The following is a 22,368-nucleotide window of genomic DNA, read 5'->3' on the forward strand; positions in this document are numbered from 1 at the left end:
TATTTACACTCAGTGGATGAGAGCATTGCAAGAATAGCACTGTGCCCCACACTCCTGAGAGTCCCTTCAGCTCTGGGATGGAACTGGGGTGGGGGTGGAACCCCAACGGATACCTCTGAGCAAGGGGGTCACACTAACCTCGAGACCCCCTTGTACACTGTGTACAAGTCTACAAGAGTCTACAAGCTCTCTCTGCAGATCACTACAGCAATGTTCTTCTGAAGGCAACAGTTTTAGGGACCACTCGTTAGCTAACTTGGGGATTAAAACAGCAAAAAAACCAATGTGGATAATATTCAAATAAATACGGGCAGCACCTTGGGAGAGGCTGCTTCCTTTTCAAAGCTGTGGGCTTGTTGCCTTTTTATTTATTTATTTTTACAACACTTTGTTCTCTGTACTGATTCACTTAGGACCTAGCACAGGTTGTTTTCTATTGGGTAAATGATAGACCAGAGAGTAACTGAAGGACACTCCACCAAGCCCTCTCGAAAAGCACTGAAGGGAAGAAGGTATAGAGTGTGTTAGCTTTTGTCTTTCTTGGGGAAAATGGAAACTCCTGACACACCAGTCTGGCATCTGAATTTACACGTGCTTGGTATGGGCTGCTTATCAAAGTAACCCAGACCCGTTCCAGCAGCTGAGACTGCACAGCTCCCCAGGAGAGGTGGTGGGGCTTTTACACCCTGTACACAGATTTCAATTTCACAGCAGTTAAAATCATTTAAAACGAGAGGACATACCTGTGGACTTTTGGTTTTGTTTTATTTTTTTAACAAATTGAATGTATAAAAACTGTGTGTCTGTGCCATGCACGTGTGTACTTAAGGAAGGTGGACAAAATCTGTCAAATGCTCTGGTGTCCAAGTGAAAACAGAAACCCTGCCTGTGACCTCAGGCTTGCTCTCTAGGCAGTAAGAGGGGTTAAAGAGAAGGCACACCTTCGCTTGGCACTTCCAGCTCCCGTCACACTTTCTATGATTTCAGTCTCGCTCTTGTGTTTAGAACAGAGGTGGCAGCCAAGTCCTCTGAGTGTCCCTCGCACATCCTGAGATGGGCACTAGAAAGCTCTGCTCATACTGCTCACGCAAGGGTTAAGACCAGGGAGTCTGCCACTGGCCGGCTCTGATGCTCCAGCAGATGCTGTCACTGGATGTATCCTCAGTAGAATTCCATTCAACACCTCTGTCTTTAAACACAAAGCTGCAGGCTGTAGCAGCTTTAAGAAACATAAGTACCCCTTTTTTCTGCACACAGTATCTGTGTGTGAAATTCTCTAAAGGGGTTTAAGTATTTACCCTGAACACTATCAGCCGCTTTCTAAATTTTTCCTTATCCAGTTGCAAAACACTTCAAAGAGAATCACAAACACGGGCTTTTGTGCTTCCCATGCACACTCTGCTTGGGAGGCTTAAGTCTGAATTCTCTCAGAATTGTATTATTTCCCCTGCCCCCGAAAAGGACAGGGTACACACACTTAGAAAAAAATCATTACTAAGTCTGTAGCAGCTGGGGGACAGAGGTTGCTCTAAGAGAAATCTATCAGGAAGAACCCAAAACACTTTAGAAAGGAGTTCAATGTTAAATTACCCAGAAGACTGCCTCCCTCCCTCCAGGTATTTTTGCTGTTAGAACAATAGAGTCCTGGGGAACTGGAATGGAGGGATGGGTCCAAAGAGCCTGTCTTAAGGATCACCGAAAATGTAAGCCAGTGGTTGTAGCTTTGCCCAATTTCCAAAGATAAACACAAAGGCTCTAAAACACTGTGTTCCAGAGTCGGAATTATTGGGCGCTTCTAACTGTTTAACCTGCTTCCACTCTAGGCATACCTTGAGCCACACAACAATGCCCCAGTCAAAAGAAGGAGAGGGGAACTGACATTTCAAACCACATTTTTTCTTTTTTTTTTTTTTTTTTTTTTCGGAGCTGGGGACCGAACCCAGGGCCTTGCGCTTGCTAGGCAAGCGCTCTACCACTGAGCTAAATCGCCAACCCCCTCAAACCACATCATAAATTACTAAAATATACTCTGCTCCGAAACTAGGAATACTGACCCTAGGGTTAGACAGACGGCTCAGTGGTTAAGACCTTGTCAGGTTCTTGCAGAGACCCAGGTCCAATTCCCAGAACCCATGCTGGTTGGCTCACAACCACCTCTGAATCCAGCTCTAGGGGGACCTGAATCCTTTGGCCTCCAAAGACCTGCATTCATTTGCACATATCCATACACAGACAATACACACAATTAAGGATAAAAACAAATGTGAAAATGAAAATAGAAATGTTGAAAATAGGAGGCAATATGTTAGCACACGTAATTTAGCATTCACAGGAATACTTATGGGAGAGTCAAACATATACACGTATAAATAGACATACTGTGTCTGGATGATTTTACCATTAATATGAGCCTGACATATTTCTTTATATTTTATTGTTATATCCCTCAGGCCCCCTAAAACCTTCTAATTTAAGAGGAATTTTAATATGAATTTATTTGTGCTGTTATCTAAATACCACTGTTCGATATATATTTCAGCGCATAAGAAGCAGCCTTGTTCACTTATAAAGAACTTTATCCCACAGCTACAGTGACAGCTTCATTAACCTTTCAACAAACAAACAACCAAGCAAACAGGCAGGACTGCTCTTAGGCTCCCTCAGTCCCTGCAGCTGTGGGAGCCACAGAGGACCTGTCCCTGCAGCGGCGGCAGCCTCCAGAACCAGCTTCCTGATGATTTATGCAGACCACAATGACAAGCAGAGAAGCATGACTCACCTGGAATTAAACTATTATAAATAACTTGTCAGGGACGCCTTTACATTCTGGAGAACATTTCTCTGTTAAAACTTTAACAACAAGAACCTGGTTATGTTATGAAGTGAAACACCCACTCATTTGCCACATCTCTCTGCTCTCCTGGGCCAATTTTTAACATAAATGGGCAAATTAATTATAATGTAGCCTATAGCTTACCTAACATAATTATATGTTGTATTTTACACTGATTCAAAACTGATGCATTAAAATAATCCAGCCTTGGCTCGCACCCTCTGTGGTCGACAAAGGTTATTAAGGCCAATGGCCACGCACAGGCTGCTACTCTAGTGCTAGGACAGGAAATGGTCAAACGCATGGAGGATAAGCAGGAGCCATGTTCTCTCCAAAAGGAAAAGCCACAGCAATAAAGTGCACGGAAAAAAATCCCCTGCAGTACGTAAACTGCCAGCTCTTCTCAGGGCGCTTCCTCGGGAAGCTCCTCTGGAATAATTCCTCTGGATTGTACAAAATAGAGGTTTTTAAGGTCAAAAGGAAGTGAATAAATGCCATCAATTTAGAGGATTTCAGCCCCAGCATTCTTCTCAGTCTCGCAGTGAATTTGATAGTGTTAAAACATTTTTATAGGTAAAATAAATGTCAGTTTTGCAAAGAGCGATACCAACCCCTGGGAGACAAATGGCCTATCCACTGAATCTCAGGCCACCGCAAGACTTCACTGCCTCACAGGAGACTTGAGCTTTTCATACCCCTCTTCAGCAGGCAAGAAAAGCTTGCACGGTTTCTTTCAAATGCTAACTCTCCTATCCCGAAATGTCTCCTCACAACATGATAATCTTGGATGAGAGGTAGTGGGTTGGCTGAAAAAAATAATAAAATACAAATACGTGAAGAGTGCTCAAGTGTGAGACTGCTTCTTGAGTGGGGAGCAACGAAGGCAAGAAAGGTTTGACTGTGATGCCAAGGGTCAGGCTGCTCCGGGCTCAATGCTCCATAAATTCACCAAGCAATATTCAGGGGAGAGGTGATGCTTTATCAGAATGTCATTCAAATATAAGGTTTAACATTTGCATCACAAGAGCAAGCTCACAAGCTGTCCTCCGGGAGAGCAGCGGTGAGGATGAGCAGTGAGTGTGTCAGGGCGGACTTGCTGGGGCAGGGAGTGGGGAACAGAGGCCAGGGAGTTTATGTACAGCTGACTAAACTTCCTGAAATATGTGGCTGGTTATGACATGCGCAGCAATTACCACTAATGGGGGAACAGCTATTTCAAAATGCATTTTCCATTCTGCTATAGGAGACTATTCCTTCCAAACACATGAGAAAAAGGACAGGAAGACAGACAGAAATTCCAGCACACGCCTCTTCCCTGGTCCAAGGGCCATCAAAGGCCGCTTTACTCATAAGCAAAGCGGGGGAAGCCAATGTGTGCATTGCCCAAGGTGCAGGCAGGTCTTATTTTTATCACTGAAAAGGATGGATGTGTGCTTCAGAACAAAGGTGCAGTGATCAAAGACACCTTTTCACAACAGCCACAGGACTCCATTAACTCGAAAACGCAGAAAGATAACGAGGAGTCGCTTGTCTAAAATCATGATAATTTGGAGTAATATATTCCATAGAAGAAAAGTTTGAAAAATCAAGAAATGCCCTTGCAATTAGCTTATTTCCACAGACTCTAAATGCGCCCCAAACACTGCATTTCTGTAGTGAAATTGCTGTTGAATCTGTGAACCCACAACTGATTTCCTGTGTCATGGAATCTTGAAGATTACAGCTAACTTGAAGCAACAGGGGTAATTCTTGGCAGTTAATGGGACATTTATATGCATTTTCCTGAAAGGCAGCATCTTGGGACTGCCAACTGGCAGCTCAACATTGCCCCCTACTGCCTACAAGTTAAACAAGTTAAACCAAAGAGCGGGAGCAAGGCTGACAGAGCCAGACTCACCAGCCAATGCCTATCGAGCCCCAGTACCCAAATACCACATGGCACTGCACACAGAGCCACAGAGCCAGGGACTTTTCCAAAGATTATTCTCTACTGTCTCTCTCAATAGCAAAAATAATTTATCATGAGTTTATTAGAAATCTTTTTTTAAAGGCCTAAAGCAATGCTTCAACTTAATTTAGAAGAGACATCCCTTTTATCTTGGCCCAATCCTTCACTCTGCTGATAATGATCCAACTGTGGTATGCAGGGGAGACACTGAAACATTGATTTTTCTTTCTTTCTTTTTTTTTTTTTTTCTTCAGTAAAGAACAGAGCTCTGGAAAATTCTCCAGATTGCTACTCCTTTAGTGTTTTGTTTTGTTTTTGGATTCCTTCCTTCCCTCCCTCCTTCCTTCCATATAAAATATAATAAAAAGGAGACTCTCCGTTTAATTAATTTAATTACCAAATGTGTACTCACGTATTGAGGCCGACACGCATCTCCAGTCATCCTCTTTCCAGTGAATTAGTAATGAACACTGGTGTGATCACAGTACTAAAACTTTCACTTGGGGGCAGGATGAAATACTCTTTTATGGCTGGAGGGATAGCTCGGTGGTTAAGAGCAGTAGGTGTTCTTCCAGAGGACCCAGGTTCAATGCCCAGCACCCACATGGCAGCTCACAACCGTCTGTAACTCCAATTCCAGGAGATCAGACATCCTCACACACACAGGCAAAGTACCAATGTACATAAAATGAAAAGTAAATGATTAAAAGATTTATTTTACAAAATTAATGAGTTCTTTTCTTACTTGTTTCTAAGTCTTAATTTACGGCTTGATAAGATTATGATTTTAACATCAGGTTGACATCTGATAATCAGACCTCAGCAAGCAGGAACCTAGGAGCATATGGAAAATGAACAAAACCAAAAGCTCACACAGGCAAAGCTGCACGCATCCTGTAAGAACAGCATTTCCTCCCCAGACTGGGCTCAGAAACAGAGCTAGCCAGGCAGAGAGGACTCTTCACCATTTCCAAGTCGGCTACACAGTGCTCTGTACTAACCCAGGGCTTGGGGGAAATATGCCTTTGATGGTGTCCCTTTTCCAGAGGCTGATCCTTGCGAGGGCCAATCTGAATGATCTCAGAGATGTGCATTCTGAGGCATAGGCTTGCTGAGGCCTTCATCTTTGCAGCCTGACATTTCCATTATTATGAGACAGGGATTACTGAAGACATTACACCAACATCGTCATCAAAACAGCAACACTAAGTTGGCTGGCCAAAGTGGACACGTTCAGAGGTGACAGACGGGTCTCAGTGTAGGCTATGATTATAGCTCCATAGGCATATATTTATTTCTCCACTCATCAAACTGTATACTCTATGATTGTTTAGCTTCCTGTACGTCAACCACAGGTCCATGAAGCTGCCAGAGAAGCATATGGGTGGGGACTGGTGACCACTGTGCACCCTGCAGATGAGTCACTGCTCTCCACATCCTTCCAATGCTGTGTGAGTGGTGCTCTCCAGAGGTCAGCAGGCTTTTATCACTTTTCCTCTACATTCCAAAGCCAAGCCTTTGGAGGCAGATTAGTGAGCAGGCAAAGGGCAAGAAGCCTAAAGCAGGCCTTCTAGAGTTCAAATCCCAGCTCTCCCACCTATTAGCTGGTGACCTTGGGAAAGTTACATAAGGCCTTTGGGCTCCTGCCTCCTGACATTAAAAGTAAGACAGAAGTCATTCCTACCACAAGGTCACATGGGGTCACCATGAACATTGTGTAAGTCCTCAGTACTCATAAAATCTTTATTAATCATAAAAATATCATGCACGCATTTGCCGTTGCTATGGTTATCCAAGCCGAGGCTCATCAAGTGGCTTCCACCTGCCACCTAGCTGGTATGTCCACGTTCCACACACCCCGAGTGCTCTGATTTCTGATCTCGTTTCCCCAGTTCCAAGACCAATGGTTCTTCCCCTCTCCTCTTGCTCCTCCAAGGAGACCAGCATCTTCCTAGAAGTTAGCAGTGACCTGAACCTGATACTGATCTGAACCACGTGCACATGTGGAGAGGAGAGAGAGGAGAGGTGAGGTGAGGTGAGGTAGGGGAGGGGAGGGGAGGGGAGGGGAGGGGAGGGGAGGAGAACCTTTCTCCTTCCATGGCGTCCTTGTTCATTCATAACAACCCTCCTTATGCCTTGTCGGTCCTAGGCATTAAAACCCAGGTCATCACATTTGGTGACAACCGTCCACAACTCTGACCTATCTTACCAGACCATGACTTTTTTTTTTTAGGTCCCACAACATGGTTTTATTTTGGCTATAGTGGTACACAGTGACATTCCCATTTCTCTCTTTGCTGAACTGCTACGCTATGGTGAGTAAACACGTGTGCACTCTGCAGCCTGGTGCCCATGCTTTCATCTCAGTGATCTATTGAGTGGCCCTGGACACGCGTCTTTCTTCTCTGTATCTAGGCTTTCACATCTACAAGTTAGGGCTCACAATACTGTCTGCATCAACTGCTGTAAGGATGTAAACTCTTCATAGTGGCTGGAGGATGAAAACACAAATGAAAGCTGGGTACTGTTGTTGCCCTGTTCTCATGCTGTGTCCCAGCTCGTGTCTAGTGGCTGCCTTCTATGAAGAATATCAGACATGTTTCCTGACGCCTTACTGACAAACTGCAGGCTGCTCCATTGCCTTACAGGTGATAACCTAGTACACCAACCGCTGAGATCGACGTGAGCGTTTGCCTGGCCGAAGACTTGTACAGTGCGGTGCCCCAGAGAATGCGCCCAGACCCAGGCACTTACCACCCTCTTCATCTTCTTCCACAGCCCCTCAGACCCAGGCACTTACCACCCTCTCCAATGCGCCCAGACCCAGGCACTTACCACCCTCTCCAATGCGCCCAGACCCAGGCACTTACCACCCTCTCCAATACGCCCAGACCCAGGCACTTACCACACTCTCCAATGCGCCCAGACCCAGGCACTTACCACACTCTCCAATGCGCCCAGACCCAGGCACTTACCACCCTCTGCAATGCGCCCAGACCTCATGCACTTACCACCCTCTCCAATGCGCCCAGACCTCATGCACTTACCACCCTCTCCAATGCGCCCAGACCCAGGCACTTACCACCCTCTGCAATGCACCCAGACCCAGGCACTTACCACCCTCTGCAATGCGCCCAGACCCAGGCACTTACCACCCTCTCCAATGCGCCCAGACCCAGGCACTTACCACACTCTCCATCTTCTTCCACAGCCCCTCCAGCTGAGTCATGGGCTCACACCACCAATCAGTGCAAATTTTGTATCGATTTCCTTGAAACCAGAACTGCCTCAGCCACTCAAACTCGACCTGTGGACCAGAGCAAGAAGGTGGTGGTTATAATGTCCTTGTGATAGACCAACAAGGACAATGGCTTCCCTGCTCGTCTCCTTTGGCACTTCATGGACAGAGGTGAGAAAAGCTCGACCTAGGCAGTTCCCATCACACCCTGGGGGCTCCAGAGCATTCGCTCTGGACGCTGAGGAATTGGAACTCTCAGAGTGGAGGGCCTGTGAGGACGCCAGCCCAGGTCAGGCCGCATATTTTAGTGCTCAGAACAAATATTCAGACCCTGCAGTACAAGCAGCACCCACTGTGTATGGAAGTCATAGGGGGTGATTCTTAGCAAACGCTAAGAAGGCAATGACAGACAGACATTGAGAGCATCGTGTTCATTCTTAGACTGAAGATAAAGAACTTACCCAAGGGCCAGGAGAAGCTGGGGATCACCTTAGTCACAGAAGCAAACAATATCTAATTCGTTAGAGAGGCATTCGGCATCCTATGCAGCCATTAAGGGTCTACTCGGCGACTCAGTAGGGGCCAATAACAAAAGGCGAGCAGCAGCAAAGGCAGAAGGCACTGCTTACGCTCCTCCGTGAAGATACTAAGCTGCTTGCACTGACCACCTCCTCCTGCCCAGGAGACAGGATTACATAACCATGGCTTCTCCAGGCTCAGTCCTGTTGTACAGACAGAGCTACAGCAGCAGGAACCCAGAGTGAAGCCAAACATCCCTTCCCATTCCTGGGTTTCATAAGAATAGAGGCCCTGAGACTAGAAAAACACAAAAAGGAGCCTGAAGACACTTTGCTGTCAAACTGGAGTCAACGTGGCAGGACATGAGATGAGAGGTTAAAAGTCAGGTCTGAGGGGATGGGGGAAAGCAGCTCCCTCTTGGAGGCCAAGGGGAGAGGGAATGGGCAGGGAAGAACTATGTGACTTGCCACAGTCAAGATACATAACGCTTAGATAAGCATGAAAACCTATCCTGAACCCCTATTTTCTCAGGCCATTTCCTATACCCAGCCCTGGCCTGAGCAGCTTTGTCTACATGCTAATTCCCTAAAATGAAGTGAACAATATTTGTGAATAAAGAAAGTCAGGTCCAGGAGATAGTTGCTGACTGGCTGGGTGATCTACCGCCAAAGCCCCTTTCTGCTCAAGCCAGTTCAGGCTTAGGTGTCTGATCCTTGCAGTGGCGACCATCTCACTGCACACAGGTCAGAGGCTGACCAACACTTTACAGATGAGTCTTCCATGGCTTGCCTTCCACTTGAACATCAAAGTACAACTCCAATCCACCCCCAAACTCCTCTTTTCTTTTGCCCTCCAAAGAAGTGTCTGGCGACCCCAGCACCACGCTGTGGTGTCTGCTTTGCTGGGTGATCATGTTCCCCATGGAGCTGGGCTACTGTCATCATGTCCTGTGAGCACAGAAGACCACCATTTGTTCCCCTACAACGAACATCTATGAGGCAAACAAAAAGCAACTTGTGAAGATTAGCAACGGTGGAAACGGCTCAAGTAAGAAACTAGAGAAGAGACCTAGTCTAATGGAAAGGTTTCGGTTTACGCTAAATAAATGTTTGTTTGATGTGTAGAACTGATTTCACCTAAAGCTGTTTAAACAAAACAAAGCAGGAATGTGGGCAACATTAAGACAGTTGCTAAAGCTTTATCTGTGCCATTAAAAGGCAGTGGCTCAGAGAAGGTAAGTCAGAGTACTTTGAAGGGGGATGAATATGACCATAGTTCAACTTCAGTGAAGGTCCAGGTTCAGCAGCACATTTACAACAAGAGAAATGAGAGCACCTTTTAAAGGGTTTCACGTGAAAGCATTCACAGTCAGAGCAGCCTGGTGGTAGAGCCTCGAGCTATCTGTAGGGAGGTGAAATGCTTTCACTACCTCTCCTACCCTTGCGCTGGTTATTTCTGCAGAAGGGGACAAACTTGGAGGCCCTGACCACCCTGGTAAAGAGGGAATAAAAAGACTACTGTGTGCACCATGGGACTGTCTTCTGGGATTGGGGAGCTTGGAAGCAGGAAGAGGGCACATGGAGGACTCTGTCACAGGACAAGAAAGCAAACACAGGGCCCTAGCCATGCTAACAAATAAAACCTTCTTTTCCTCCTCAGACATCTCACTCTTTGTTCAGCCCATCAAGCGGTGTGTGTGCCCCAGAAGCCACATGGTGGGAGGAGACAACTGATTCCTCTGACCCTCATGCATGCCACAGTCTAAGCTCTTCCAACCTCCAACAAAAAACCAAATAATGTAACAACTTCTTTCTTCTTTTCTTCCTCCTCCTCCTTGTCCCTTCTTTTTCTTCTTCTTCCTCCTCCTTCTTCTTCAGATTTGGATATTCAGGGAAGACAGACAACTAGGAACCACTTCCTTGTAATAGATAAATTCCTAGCATATATGAGCTATCAAATTAAACCAAGATATAAACAACTTAAATCCATAAAGAGCAATGAAACTGATGAAGTAACAAAACAAACAGACAAACAGACAAACAAGCAAACACCTCCAAAGAAAAGCCCAGATCCAGATGAATTCACTGCCAAATTCTATTAAACTCTTAAGGAAGAGCTAACACCAATGCTCCTCAGACTGATTCATAACACAGAAAGGGACAGGAGGCTTCCATCGCAGTGAACAAAGCCAGTGTCACCACAATCTCCAAACCAGAGGACAACGACAAAAGGCTGCAAACTAAACTCGCTGGTGAACATAAACACAAGGTTTCTTCACAAAATCCTTAGTCATAAAACATGACCCATAACCAAACTGGTTCCATCCAGGCATGCGAGGATGGCTCAACATCAGATAAAGGTGCAGTACAGCACGTACATTATGCAGGGCAGAATGCAGGGCCACTGTAGGTGCAGGAGAGGCCTTTAACAAATGCATGTCCCTCATTCGGAATCCCTGAACAAACTACAAACAGAAGGATGTAGTTTTGCATAATAAAAGCTCCATATGACAAATCTATGGCCACTACTGCACTAAATCCTCTACAACCAGGAATGACACAGGGCTTTCCACACTTACACGGTTACTAGTATAGACTCCAAATATTAACTAGAGATATGGTGAGAGAAAGGAAGAAAAGAAGGAAGGGAGGAAGGGAGGGAGGGAGGGAGGGAGGGAGGGAGGAAGGGAGGAAGGCAGGCAGGCAAATAGGAAAAAGAAAGTCAAATGATCTCTATTTACGGATAACATGAGCCTAAACTCAGAGGCCATAAAGACACCTTAGAAAAGTCTTGCATCCGATAGCTGCTTTCTGCCTTGTGGAAAGCCATAACACCAACACACAGACAACAGCGTCCTTCTCTACATCTTTAAATTGCCAGGAAGGAGAGATGGGGGAAACCTCACTCATAATAATTTAACCTCCTTCCTCATCAGAAGATTAAAAGACGCCTATGATGAAACCTGAACGACTGAAAGAAATGGAATCCCCAGGTGATGGAAGCTCTCCCACCAATGCTCTCCGACTGACAGGATGTCATGAAAACAGGTCCTTTACAAAAAGTGGTCTACGAACTCAATACAATTCCCACCAAAAGTCAAGTGGCACTGTTCACAGCACTAGGAAAAAACTTCTAGAATTCATACAGAAACATAAAATACTCCAAATAGCCAGCGCAATGCTGAAGAGACTGACTAAGCTATCACACACACACGCAGGGCACACTGTAGAGCCACAGTGACAGAACCAGACCCTCTGACAGGGAACTTAAATGAGCACAGAGAAATAAACGCACATAGCTAGGCTATCGAGTACCTCGCAGAGACGTCAAGAAGATAGACTGAAGAGACGGACGTTCTCTTCAATGCTGGTGCTGGGAAAACTGGGGACCACATGGGCAGGAATGAGACAAGATTTACATTTTTCACCATAAAGAAAAATCAATTCAAGGTGGACCAAAGACCTAAGCAGAAGACTTGAAATACCAAGAAAGGCAAAAGGCTTTCTGGAAAAGACCTGAAAAGCACAGAAAATCATCCCAAGGATTAGCAATGAAATTAAAAAGCTTTTGCACAGAGACAAAAACGCCATCAGAGTCAACCCACAGAACAGGAAAACAGTATTTGCCGACGATACACTCAACAGGGGTTTACTACCTAGATTCCAAAAGAGCTCCAAAACTGAATACCAGAAAAATCAAATCATCCAGTCAATAAATGGGATGGACCGAACAGACAGTTCTCAAAGGAAGAAATGCAAGGCCAATAAATGCTTGAAAAAGTATTCAACATCCTTAGCCATTAGCAAAGTGCAAATTAAAGCCACCTGGAAATTCCACTGCAGCCCAGTTATCAAGAAAATAAATGACAACACATGGTAGGGTGGTGAGGCTGTCGGAAAATCTTCCACAGTGGGAACATAAGTGGGTGCACTCATCATGGAAGCAATACGGAGCTGCTCAAAATCCAAACTAAAACACCAGTGGATGCAAATACACCACGCCTACAGCTGTGTGCGTCTAAGGACTCTAAGTCATCACACTGTACGGATACCTGCTCATCCGTGGTTAAAGTCACACTCTTCAGAGCAGTGAAGACCTAGAGCCAGTCTCAGTGTCTATCTTCAGATGAATGTGATGGCTTTCGGATCCTGGACATGGAGCTCAGGGGCTTATTTATCAAAGTGGACCTGGCCTACAGGGTCTCTAGGTGTCTGTCAGTCCCTACCTGTTACAAGGCACACTTGTATAACCCACGCTGGAGCTAGGCTTCCCGTCCCCAGGAGGCTCTTCCCTATTCTCGCTTTCGTCCCCCCCCCTCTCACTTTCTCCTCCCCCCTATCTTTCTCCTTCTCCCTCTCCCTCCCTCTCTCCCTCCCCCATCTCTCTCCTTCTCTCCTCCCCCATCTCCCTGTCTGCATGATGATTTCCCTGGCCTAGTTCCTTAGTTACTCGCCCAAAAGCTGCCCCCAAATAAACCTGCCTTTTGACTCTCAATTCAGCATGAATTGGCTTAATTTCTTTGGCGGCGGCAGAGAAAACCTATGAGAATGGATGCAGAGTGCGGTATACAGACAGAGTGGGAGTTCACTCAGCTGTAAACAAGACTGTGATCATGGCATTTTCAGTGAAATAGTGGAACTAGAGATAATTACGTTACGCAAAATGACCCAGACAAACACAGCGCAGAATTCAGATAAAAATGTGCGCTGTATGTTTATTTGTGCATGCATGCCTACACACATACATGCACCCATGACTAGAAATGGAAGAGACTATGAGACAGAGGGAGAGAGCCGAATGAGCATGAAACAAGATAGGGCAAAGGGATCTGCGCAGTGTGAGAGCACGGGCGACTGGGGAGACGAACAGGAACAGACCAAGGCAGGAGGGGAGGACAGCGGAGGTTAGTTAATGGTCAAACGACAACATGTACTGAAACTCATAGGAAACCTCACAATGGAAGCCTTTACTGTGAATGCTAACTAGAAACAATGGAGAAGGAGGGGAGGGGGAGGGGGAGGGGGAGGAAGAGGAAGAAGGAGGAGGAGGAGGGGGAGGTGAAAGAAGGCACAACCACACCCTTCTTAGGCTGAGGGAGGTGGCTAACAGGGCGAGCCTGGACCATACAGCTGGACCCTGATTCACACTGGAGAAGGAGTACAGGGAGTGGGGAGGGGGAGGGGGCATAGTTGGGGAGTTGGGGGAGAGAAACCACAAAAGAGAATTCTGTTTGAGAAATTCACTAATGAAACCTAAGTCTCTGTAAACGAATAAAAATGAACATAAAACACACACACACAAAAAAAAAAAGATTTAAAAAAAAGCTAACATTCCTTCCATCAACAAAACAGTTTGAGAAACAGAAATAGAAGATGGAGAGTTCTGAGGTCGGTGGGAAGGGGGCTGTGAGACAGGGATACCCACGCCACAGCCATGTTGGTTTGCACTGAGGTTTCGATGCACTAACAAGGAATGGCATAGCATATGTCAGATTCCTGCCAGGGGTAAAGAGTATTAGCTAGAGAGGCCCACGAGCACCAGGACCACCGTCTGAAAGCATCTCACAGACTCAGAACGTTTTCTGAGCAAAATGGGTTTCCCACCCTTCTGGCACACAGCCCACCCCACTTCCATGCCGGTCAAGAAGCTCAGCACTGGGACCTGAGCCGGCGGAGGCTGTGTAGTAGGTAAGGACGTCAGAAGAACGCCATGCTTCTGTGGACACCAGATCCTACTCAATGGTGTGGCCTGGCCTTTTTACTTCAGGGCTAGGGTGGGAGATCATGGCGTTTTACTCAATGCCACCTTCACTACTAAAAGAATTTCCCCTCAAACACCGGGGACAGGAAAGCCTCAAAGGAGGTTTGAACAAAAGTCAAGGAGCCGGGTCTTCCTAGTGAAGAGAGAGAGAAGAGGTGGAGGCAGCCTGAGGTCCCACTCATCATCAAAGGCCGTCTGGGTCTTCAGAGAACCATGAAAGCAACTGCCCAGTGGCTTCGGATCATAGCTAGGACACACAGGACCATGTCCACAACCTTTGTACTTGCATCTGCCTTCTCCACAGAACGGCCAAGGGAGAAGAATCTGGCTTAGTTTTCCCTCAGAAATACCAAGAGACTATGTGAAGGCAAAAGAAACAGGATCCATTTGCCTGCCTGAGCCTCAGGCAGTGAGCACTCTGGGGTTGTAGAACAAAGCTTGGATCAGCCAGGGATGGTGGGGCTAGCACTGACCCTAGCACTCAGGTGGCTGAGGCAGAAGACTATGCGTGTGGGTCTAGCCTGACCTACATAGCAAGCATCTATCTGAAAAAAAAATGATAAAAAGAAGAAACACTACAAAAATCATATTTCAAAACCATTACCACCACTCCTGTAAGTGAGCGAGCAGTGCCTGCCTTTTCTCTGCCATGTTTGCTTGGACTCTTGATTTGGCCCCAGATCAACTACATGGTTTGCTCATGAGGCTGTGCCCATGTCCTAAGGGACATGTGTCTCACCACACTGTGTGCCTTTTTCTTCAGCACCAAGGGCACTAGAGCAGGGCAGTGCTCAGCTCCCGCTGCACAGACACACGGAGCCACCCAAGAGCAGCTCTGGAGAGAAGCAGCTCTGGAGAGAAGCAGCAGAAGGAGAAACTGAGAATCCAACAGTGCCGCCCACTGTGCCACTTCCAGGAGAAACTTGCTAGAAAACAGGAAGTTCACAATGCACTCGTATGAGAAAAGAAACAGCCAATTTAATAACATAGATGGAGATTTGGCTTATAAATGAATTTAAATTTTTTCTCTGCACCTGAAAGGAGGGGCTATCACAAAGTCACCTGCTTCGTATGCCTCAAGTTCCTAAGTTGCTAGAAAATGCATTCCTAAACACAGATGACTTCAAAGTCTTCAAAGTGCTTCGTTATAATTAGCCCAGCAAAGGCACATGGCCTTGAAGGAGAGAACAAAGTAGATAACTACTAAGAATGCACTTGTAAGTGAACCAACACTGGTCCCGGGCCAGCTCACATGACAGCAGCCTCCTAATGAGCTGACACAGCGACTTAACCTAGATGACCTTAAGATGACCTTGGAGAATGGGAGAGGAGGAGGCGGTGACCATGGTAGGTACACAGGCTATTTGGATATAAGATCTATTTCTGATCATCCCCAGGCTAACCCGCAAGGGCTGCCTCACCTTCCCGACACTCAAACAGCCAGCTTGATTCTGCAGCAGATGGACTCTGATGGCAGTGCTCTGCTCTGTGATTCTGTAGCTTCATGGAGATAAGAAAACACTTCGACCATGTGACCAGCGAAGACAGTGAAATAAAACAGCATCCATGCAAGATACAGTCGGCACCCGGTTTACTGACCTGACTGTGAAAGTCATGAATTCTTTCAGAAAAGTAACTGAAGAGCTGCATTAGGAAGTCTGCAGTGGGATGAAGAATGAACAGGGCTGTTCCTGGTGAGGTTCCGGGTCCATAGGAGCACAGCTTTAATGCAGATCTAGCTATAAGCAACATCTCCAGTGGGGATGCTTTATTAAACACCATGAAGGAAGGAAAACTGGCCCTGGCTTCTGCTTTAGCATCAGGTAGCCATTATTCTCCAAAAGGCAGAGTCTTTTTGCCTTTGCTTCTAAGGATTCTGATCCTGTTCCCACAGTGTAGAACAGCTCCCAAGACACTGGAAGCCTTTAAAAACCATTGCAAGGCATCTCACATCTGTAGGCGAAGATGTTTTCTCATCTGCTGAGGATCCTCCAAGGACCCCATTTCCCTCACAGCAAACAGGCAGGCTGCTATTCCCCAGCCTCTAACACCATCCCTGGACCTCACCTTCCACAGCTGGGAGCCTCGTGCCTAACGCGCACTGCTGCTGAGCTGTTCCATGAACACCAAGCACTCTGTACCCTGTGGCATCTGTACTGGTTGCTCCTGCTTGACATGTCCCCGCAACCCACGTGGCTTCTTTCCAGAAGGACGCTCTCTGGTTCTTGCCATCAGCTTGCCTATTTCTTTTCTACAGTACTTAGCAACATCAGCACATCACCTAATCTGCCAGTGTTTTGTGTTTATTTCTTGGCTCCCTACACTAGGATGGCCCAGTGCAACCAGAAGAGGGCCTAGCACCAGCTCAGGGATTGTCACCTGATAGCATGAACAGCAACGATGTCACAGACCAGGCTTTCCACCCGTTCTCATTATATCACAGACAGAGTCTGAGATTGCTGGCACATTTCAACCACCCTCTACCACCTGTAATCTTACCTTCTCCCTTATGTCTTATTAATTCAGCAACAGTAAAATCCACTCCTTTGAAGTATAAAAGTCAACATTTCTTTTTAAACTTACGAAGCTGCATGATTGCTACCACAAGTCTCATTAACATGAAGGAAAGGATGTGGGCTTAGTACGTTCTCTCTATAAGGGTGCCCACAGATGAGGCTGGGGACTGTTCTGTCTTCAGTGAATATGGTTATCTACTGTGGTGGTTTGAATACTTTTGGCCCCCATACATTCATGTGTTTGAATCCTTGGCTATAGAGAGTGGCAGTATTAGGAGGCGTGGCCTTGTTGGAGGAAGTGTGTCACTGTGGGTGCTGGCTTTGAGGTCAGATATGCTCAACCTATGCCCTAACTAGGATATCTAGTTTACATTTATTTTTGGCAAACTATAGAGGATGTCACTTAAGTAGTAGTACAAAGTTTCATTTTTAAAAAATTCATTTACTTATGCAAAAAATAAGTTGAAATAAGGCTAAACAGCTAACAGTATATAAAGTAGAAATCAAGATATTAACAAAACAGTAAGCTTAGGATGTGCACTGACCTCACCATGTAGACCACTGCACTCACAGACTACGGAAAAGTGGCTATTCTTTTTTTTTTTTTTTTTTTTTTGTTCTTTTTTTTCGGAGCTGGGGACCGAACCCAGGACCTTGCGCTTCCTAGGTAAGCGCTCTACCACTGAGCTAAATCCCCAGCCCCAAAAGTGGCTATTCTTAAATTACTGCTAGGTGGGCGGTCATCCTGCCCAGGCCCCTTGTCTCTCCCCAGGTCTGCCTGTTTTCAAGGCAGCCACTGACGGCTCACACTGCAGTTGCTCTGCAAGGTTGTCTGTGTTGGGGAGAACCATGGGTATAACGTCAGTCTTCCTGCAGAAGTTGGGCAGAGTTACTCCCAGACTTGGAAGATGCATCCGACCCACTAGAAAAGTTAGTTCCCTTGTCTCGAGGTTCTCCTCAGATAATGTGACCTCTTCTGGTGTCTCGTGGCCAGCCCACTGTGCATCTCCTGTAGAAACCATCTCAAAGACAGCAGTGGCCTGAATGTTTGCGACCTTCAACTCAGATTCTTATGAAGTCCTAACCATCAGGTGACAACTTGCTTTGAGGGGAAATGGACCTCTAGGGCGGAGCTCTTCTGAATGGACTCAATGTTGAGTCCATTGACCCTTGAGACTTGTTTGACCCTTCCACCATGCAAAACCACACTGAGTGCCATCTGTGAATCCAGAAACATGTCCTCACCCACACTGCCAGTGCCTCTCTCTCATGCTTCCCGGTCCACCAGACTGAAAGGATAAGCTCCTGCTGTTTAGGAACTGCGTGGGCTGCCGTAGTTACTACAAACATGACATGACTCTGGCTACCGGGACTGCGGGTGTCACCTGCCCTCTCTTCTGACTTAAAATCTCCTGTATCAGACCCTCATGAGGCTCACACAGAGACGCAGGGAAGAGTGTCAATCTGTTCTCCTCTGACTAGCCTCTCCTGTCTCAGACCTGAAACCGCGAGCATCGGCGTCCTGACGGTCCTCACCTCGTTGTGGATCTCTTCTCCTTGTTTCAGAACTGCAGGCTCGAAGGACTTCAGCGAGACGTCGCCATTGTCCGAGTCATTGAGAACATTCTGCAGTGCCAACTGGCAGCGTTGTAAGATATAATCCAAGGTGCCTGTTGAGCACTGTCAAGACAGAACCACAAGTGAGATGAGTGACGCCAAGCTCACCATGCACTCTTCCTGCTCACAGCTGCCTCTGCTTTATCCACTCTTCGGCCGACCTCACAGTTCACGATCCCTAAGTGACAATTACAGTAGTGGCCTACTTGCTTGATTCTGGGTGGCCAGCCAGGCCTCAGTCATCACACAGGCTGCTGGCTGTCTTCATTATGCGGACCTCCTCTCTGAATAAACAACAAGAGCCCTGAGGTGTGTTGTATACATGAGGAATGTGTGTGTGTGTGTGTGTGTGTGTGTGTGTGTGTGTGTGTGTGTGCGCGCGCGCGCATTAGCAGGGGGGTGTCACTATAACTCAAAGAAAAACATTTCTTCCCCTTTCTACATACAAGAGGCAGCTGTAGTCCTTCCTCAATAATGAGGAGGACGAGGTGCAGGCTGTAAAGCACACTCAAGGCAAAGCCGAGACCTCGCTATCAGTGGGGACAGACACACCTAGTTCATACTCTCTAGGGATGTGGAAAGGACAGAAATCAAATGGACACACTCCCTTGAAGGAGTTTATGTTAGAAAAGCCAAGGATATGGATGGAGTATAAATTTGTTTATTTTGATAATGAAATGATTTCCTACGATGGTAAGAATAGATAGATAGATAGATAGATAGATAGATAGATAGATAGATAGATAGATGTAGATGTGGATAGATATATATGTAGGTAGGTAGGTAGGTGGGCAGATAGGCAGGAAGACATAGACAGACAAATCTCCTTGGATGTCTGAGAAAATATATATATTTATTTTAATATTTATAACTTAAAGCAAAGCCATAGGAAAAACCTTGCAAGGAAATCCTGTGGTATAGAAACTGTTACTGCCTCTACACAATGTGACTAAAGTACTTTGACATGGCGATCCCAGAGTGCAGACGAGTGCACATGGGGTAATAAGCAGCACTGAGCAAGAGGGGGACCCACTCACAAAGCTCCCAGCACCTACTTCTAAGTGGCAGTCGCGTAGAGAGGCCTTTCCCTTTCGCTCTTGTGTTCTAAGCATGGAGTGGCTGCCTTGGGGTGATCACATGCACGTCCATTTCCACATCTAAGAACTGGGACAACCTACACTCTCATCCATGTGTAATCAGTTCAACCCTGACTGTATTTATGGTCACAAAAACAGAAGCCCAAGACTTGACTTTCTGACTTTATATAATCGATATAAAGAATTCATGAGCTGGCCTGAGGTTTTGAGGTCTTACTCCTTTTTTGGTCACAGCCTTACTGACATATAATTTGTCTCATGAAATTCAGCCATTGAACGCATCAGTTGAGCGTTTGAGCATATTCAGAGTTGTGCCATCATTTCTACAACTGACTCTAGGATAATCCTGTCACTCCAAATGGAACCCTTGTCCTTTAAAGCCCTTTAGAGCTCATTTCCCCCAGCACTAACTTGCTTCCCCCCCCCCACTCACACACTCACGCACACACACCTCTGCCTGTCCTGGACCTTTCAGCTCCTTATAATCATTGGCTGTGTGCGGTCTTTTGTGCCTGGCTTTGCACACTAGTACACCTCGGTGGCTCATCCCTGTCATGGCGTGAGTCAGCACTACAACTTGTTTATTGTCAAACCATCTTCAATTACACGGCCATGTGATGAGCATTTGGGCTATGTCCAGTTTGGCGCTACTATGAACGTTCGTGTGCAAGTTTTCATTTCTCTTGGCTATATACCCGGGTATAGGTATTGCTGTGCCACAGAGTACCCACATTCAGCCTTCTGAAGTGCCAGACGACACCGAAGTCACTGTAGAAACTTCCCTCCAGCACTACGGAAGAGCTCCTACTTCTGCACAGCCTTGCCAGCAGCTATTACTGTAACTTGATTCTGGCCTTTACTGGCAATTCTCTGACGACGAATGATGATACACAGTTGTTGTCCGTCTGTTTGTTTTGTTTCTGTGCTGGGGGAGGAAACCCTAGCTTTGGTACATGAAAGGCAGGTGTCTCCTGCCGAGGGACGCTCCCAGCTCTGCTGTGAAGTTTACATGTGTTCTTGACTATTTTATACCTCCGCTGGCACATGCCTGTTTAGCTTAGTTGCCATTTTAAACAGATTTATTTTTCTTTTAAATGTCTAATTTTTCAACATGCCTTTTATACTCTAATCAGTCATCTATTAGTTTATTTCATTATTTATGTCATTTATTAATCATGACACTTATTAGATACATGGCCTGTTATTATCTTCCACTTTATCTGTACCGTGTTGACTGTTCACTTTGAAAGACATGGGAGTTTTAATTCCGTGACGAAGCCCGTGTTTCCTATTTTTCCCATGGTTATTTATGCTTTGGCTCTCTTATCTGAACTAATGCCCATACCAAGGTAAGGATCACTTCTTGGAAGGCAATTATCAGGAAGGTTTCCAAAATAAGGCAAAGCAGATGCCTAGAGAAGGAACGGGCACATTACCACGTGTGTCCGTGCCTTTGGCCGATGTGCATTACCACTGAAATGATAGCACAAAGGTGACAAAGTTTGATCTCTAGGAAAGCAGAGCTAGTTTGTCTGAGGAAACAGAGTATATAGCCTTGCATACTTCCAAAATTTTTAACTGACTGAGTAATTAACTATTTAAAAATAATTATATATAAATTCTAAGTTTCTAAACAAACACTGTTGAATCTCAAGAACACTGAAATGAAACAAAAACCAAAAGGAAAAGAGCGAATATAACAGTTCTGCTCAGACACGTACACTTCCTCCACACGAACTCTCCCACTAACTTCGAGGAAGGGCAAAGCACCACTCCCACGGGGACAATCTGCTTCCTATCTGTGGTGAACAGCGGAACGGGAAATCATTTGGGGGATGGAGCACAGGACAGCCACAGAGCACAAGTGTGTCAAGGTGACGCAGCTCTGCAAAGTGAGAGAGCTGGACAGTAGTCGTTTCTCTTCTACTGAAGAACCAAGAGCGCACTTCCCTTAGGGAAGGAAGGGAGGCTTTTGCCTCTGATCACTGGAAACAGCTATGTAAGAAGAAATGAAACATTTTAGCTAAAACACAAACATCCTGTCAATGAACCTGGTCTAGTTTGAGTCTGAGTCTGCATCGACAGAAGTCTGAGCTGCTCTCCTGTGCCTGCACATGAGGACCGGAGGTGCCATCCCCACTGCTGGTAACTCAGACAACTTCATTAACTCACCCCAGACATGGGGCAGCAAGGCTCTGCCTGGCTTTTCACCAGTGCCTGTGCTGAACTCTGTTACTGAATTAGTTCCAAGGTTTGATTCCTAATTCACTTAAGGAGACTGAAGAAGATAAGGGTGCTCCGTGGCGCTGTTCACACACCCCGTGTAGATCTCCAAAGGCCAAACCAAGCAGATGTCCACGGACATACAGCTTCACTGCAATGCTACCATCACCGAATGTTACTAGTTCTTACTTCAGTAGTCATATTTTTATATGTTTTATAAAGATGCATTAAAAATATTTTTAAAAAAATATTAATTTTGGGATGCTTAGCCACCCCCAAAATCCTATTTAGTCAGAATTATGTATAATCAGACTAGTAGTAGCATTAAATAACTAGACACTAAATATTTGAAACTTGAAATAAATATTAAAAATTTATGTCACAAGCACTATCACAGAAGCTCCAAAGCAAGTAGTGAGTAGCAGGTAAGCAAATTGAGTATAGCTATGTTCCAATAAAACTTTATTTATAAAAGCAGCCCGCTGCTCCAATCATTTTCCTGGCTGGTAAATATAGTATAGAAAAAAAGATATTTAAACAACTAACATCATAGGTATTCAACTATTAAAAGAACATGTAGTTTGAACTAAACTACAGAACACCTAAGAATCACAGAC

The 22,368-nt window shown here is 45.8% G+C and overlaps 1 protein-coding gene across 7 annotated transcripts in view; it reads right to left on the reverse strand.

Annotated features, from left to right (window-relative positions):
* The window catches only part of Fto (FTO, alpha-ketoglutarate dependent dioxygenase), a 408,263-nt gene that overhangs the window by 240,545 nt on the left and 145,350 nt on the right, over window positions 1-22,368 (reverse strand). For all 7 annotated transcript variants that reach the window (XM_039097565.2, XM_039097564.2, XM_039097566.2 and 4 more), the window contains 2 exons: window positions 18,351-18,494; window positions 7,969-8,088 (listed from right to left, as the gene is read on the reverse strand). In XM_039097565.2, coding sequence (XP_038953493.1) covers window positions 7,969-8,088; window positions 18,351-18,494 — 264 coding nt within the window. The remainder of the gene's footprint in view (window positions 1-7,968; window positions 8,089-18,350; window positions 18,495-22,368) is intronic.

Source organism: Rattus norvegicus, chromosome 19 (assembly GCF_036323735.1).
Source record: "Rattus norvegicus strain BN/NHsdMcwi chromosome 19, GRCr8, whole genome shotgun sequence".
Lineage (NCBI taxonomy): Eukaryota > Metazoa > Chordata > Mammalia > Rodentia > Muridae > Rattus > Rattus norvegicus.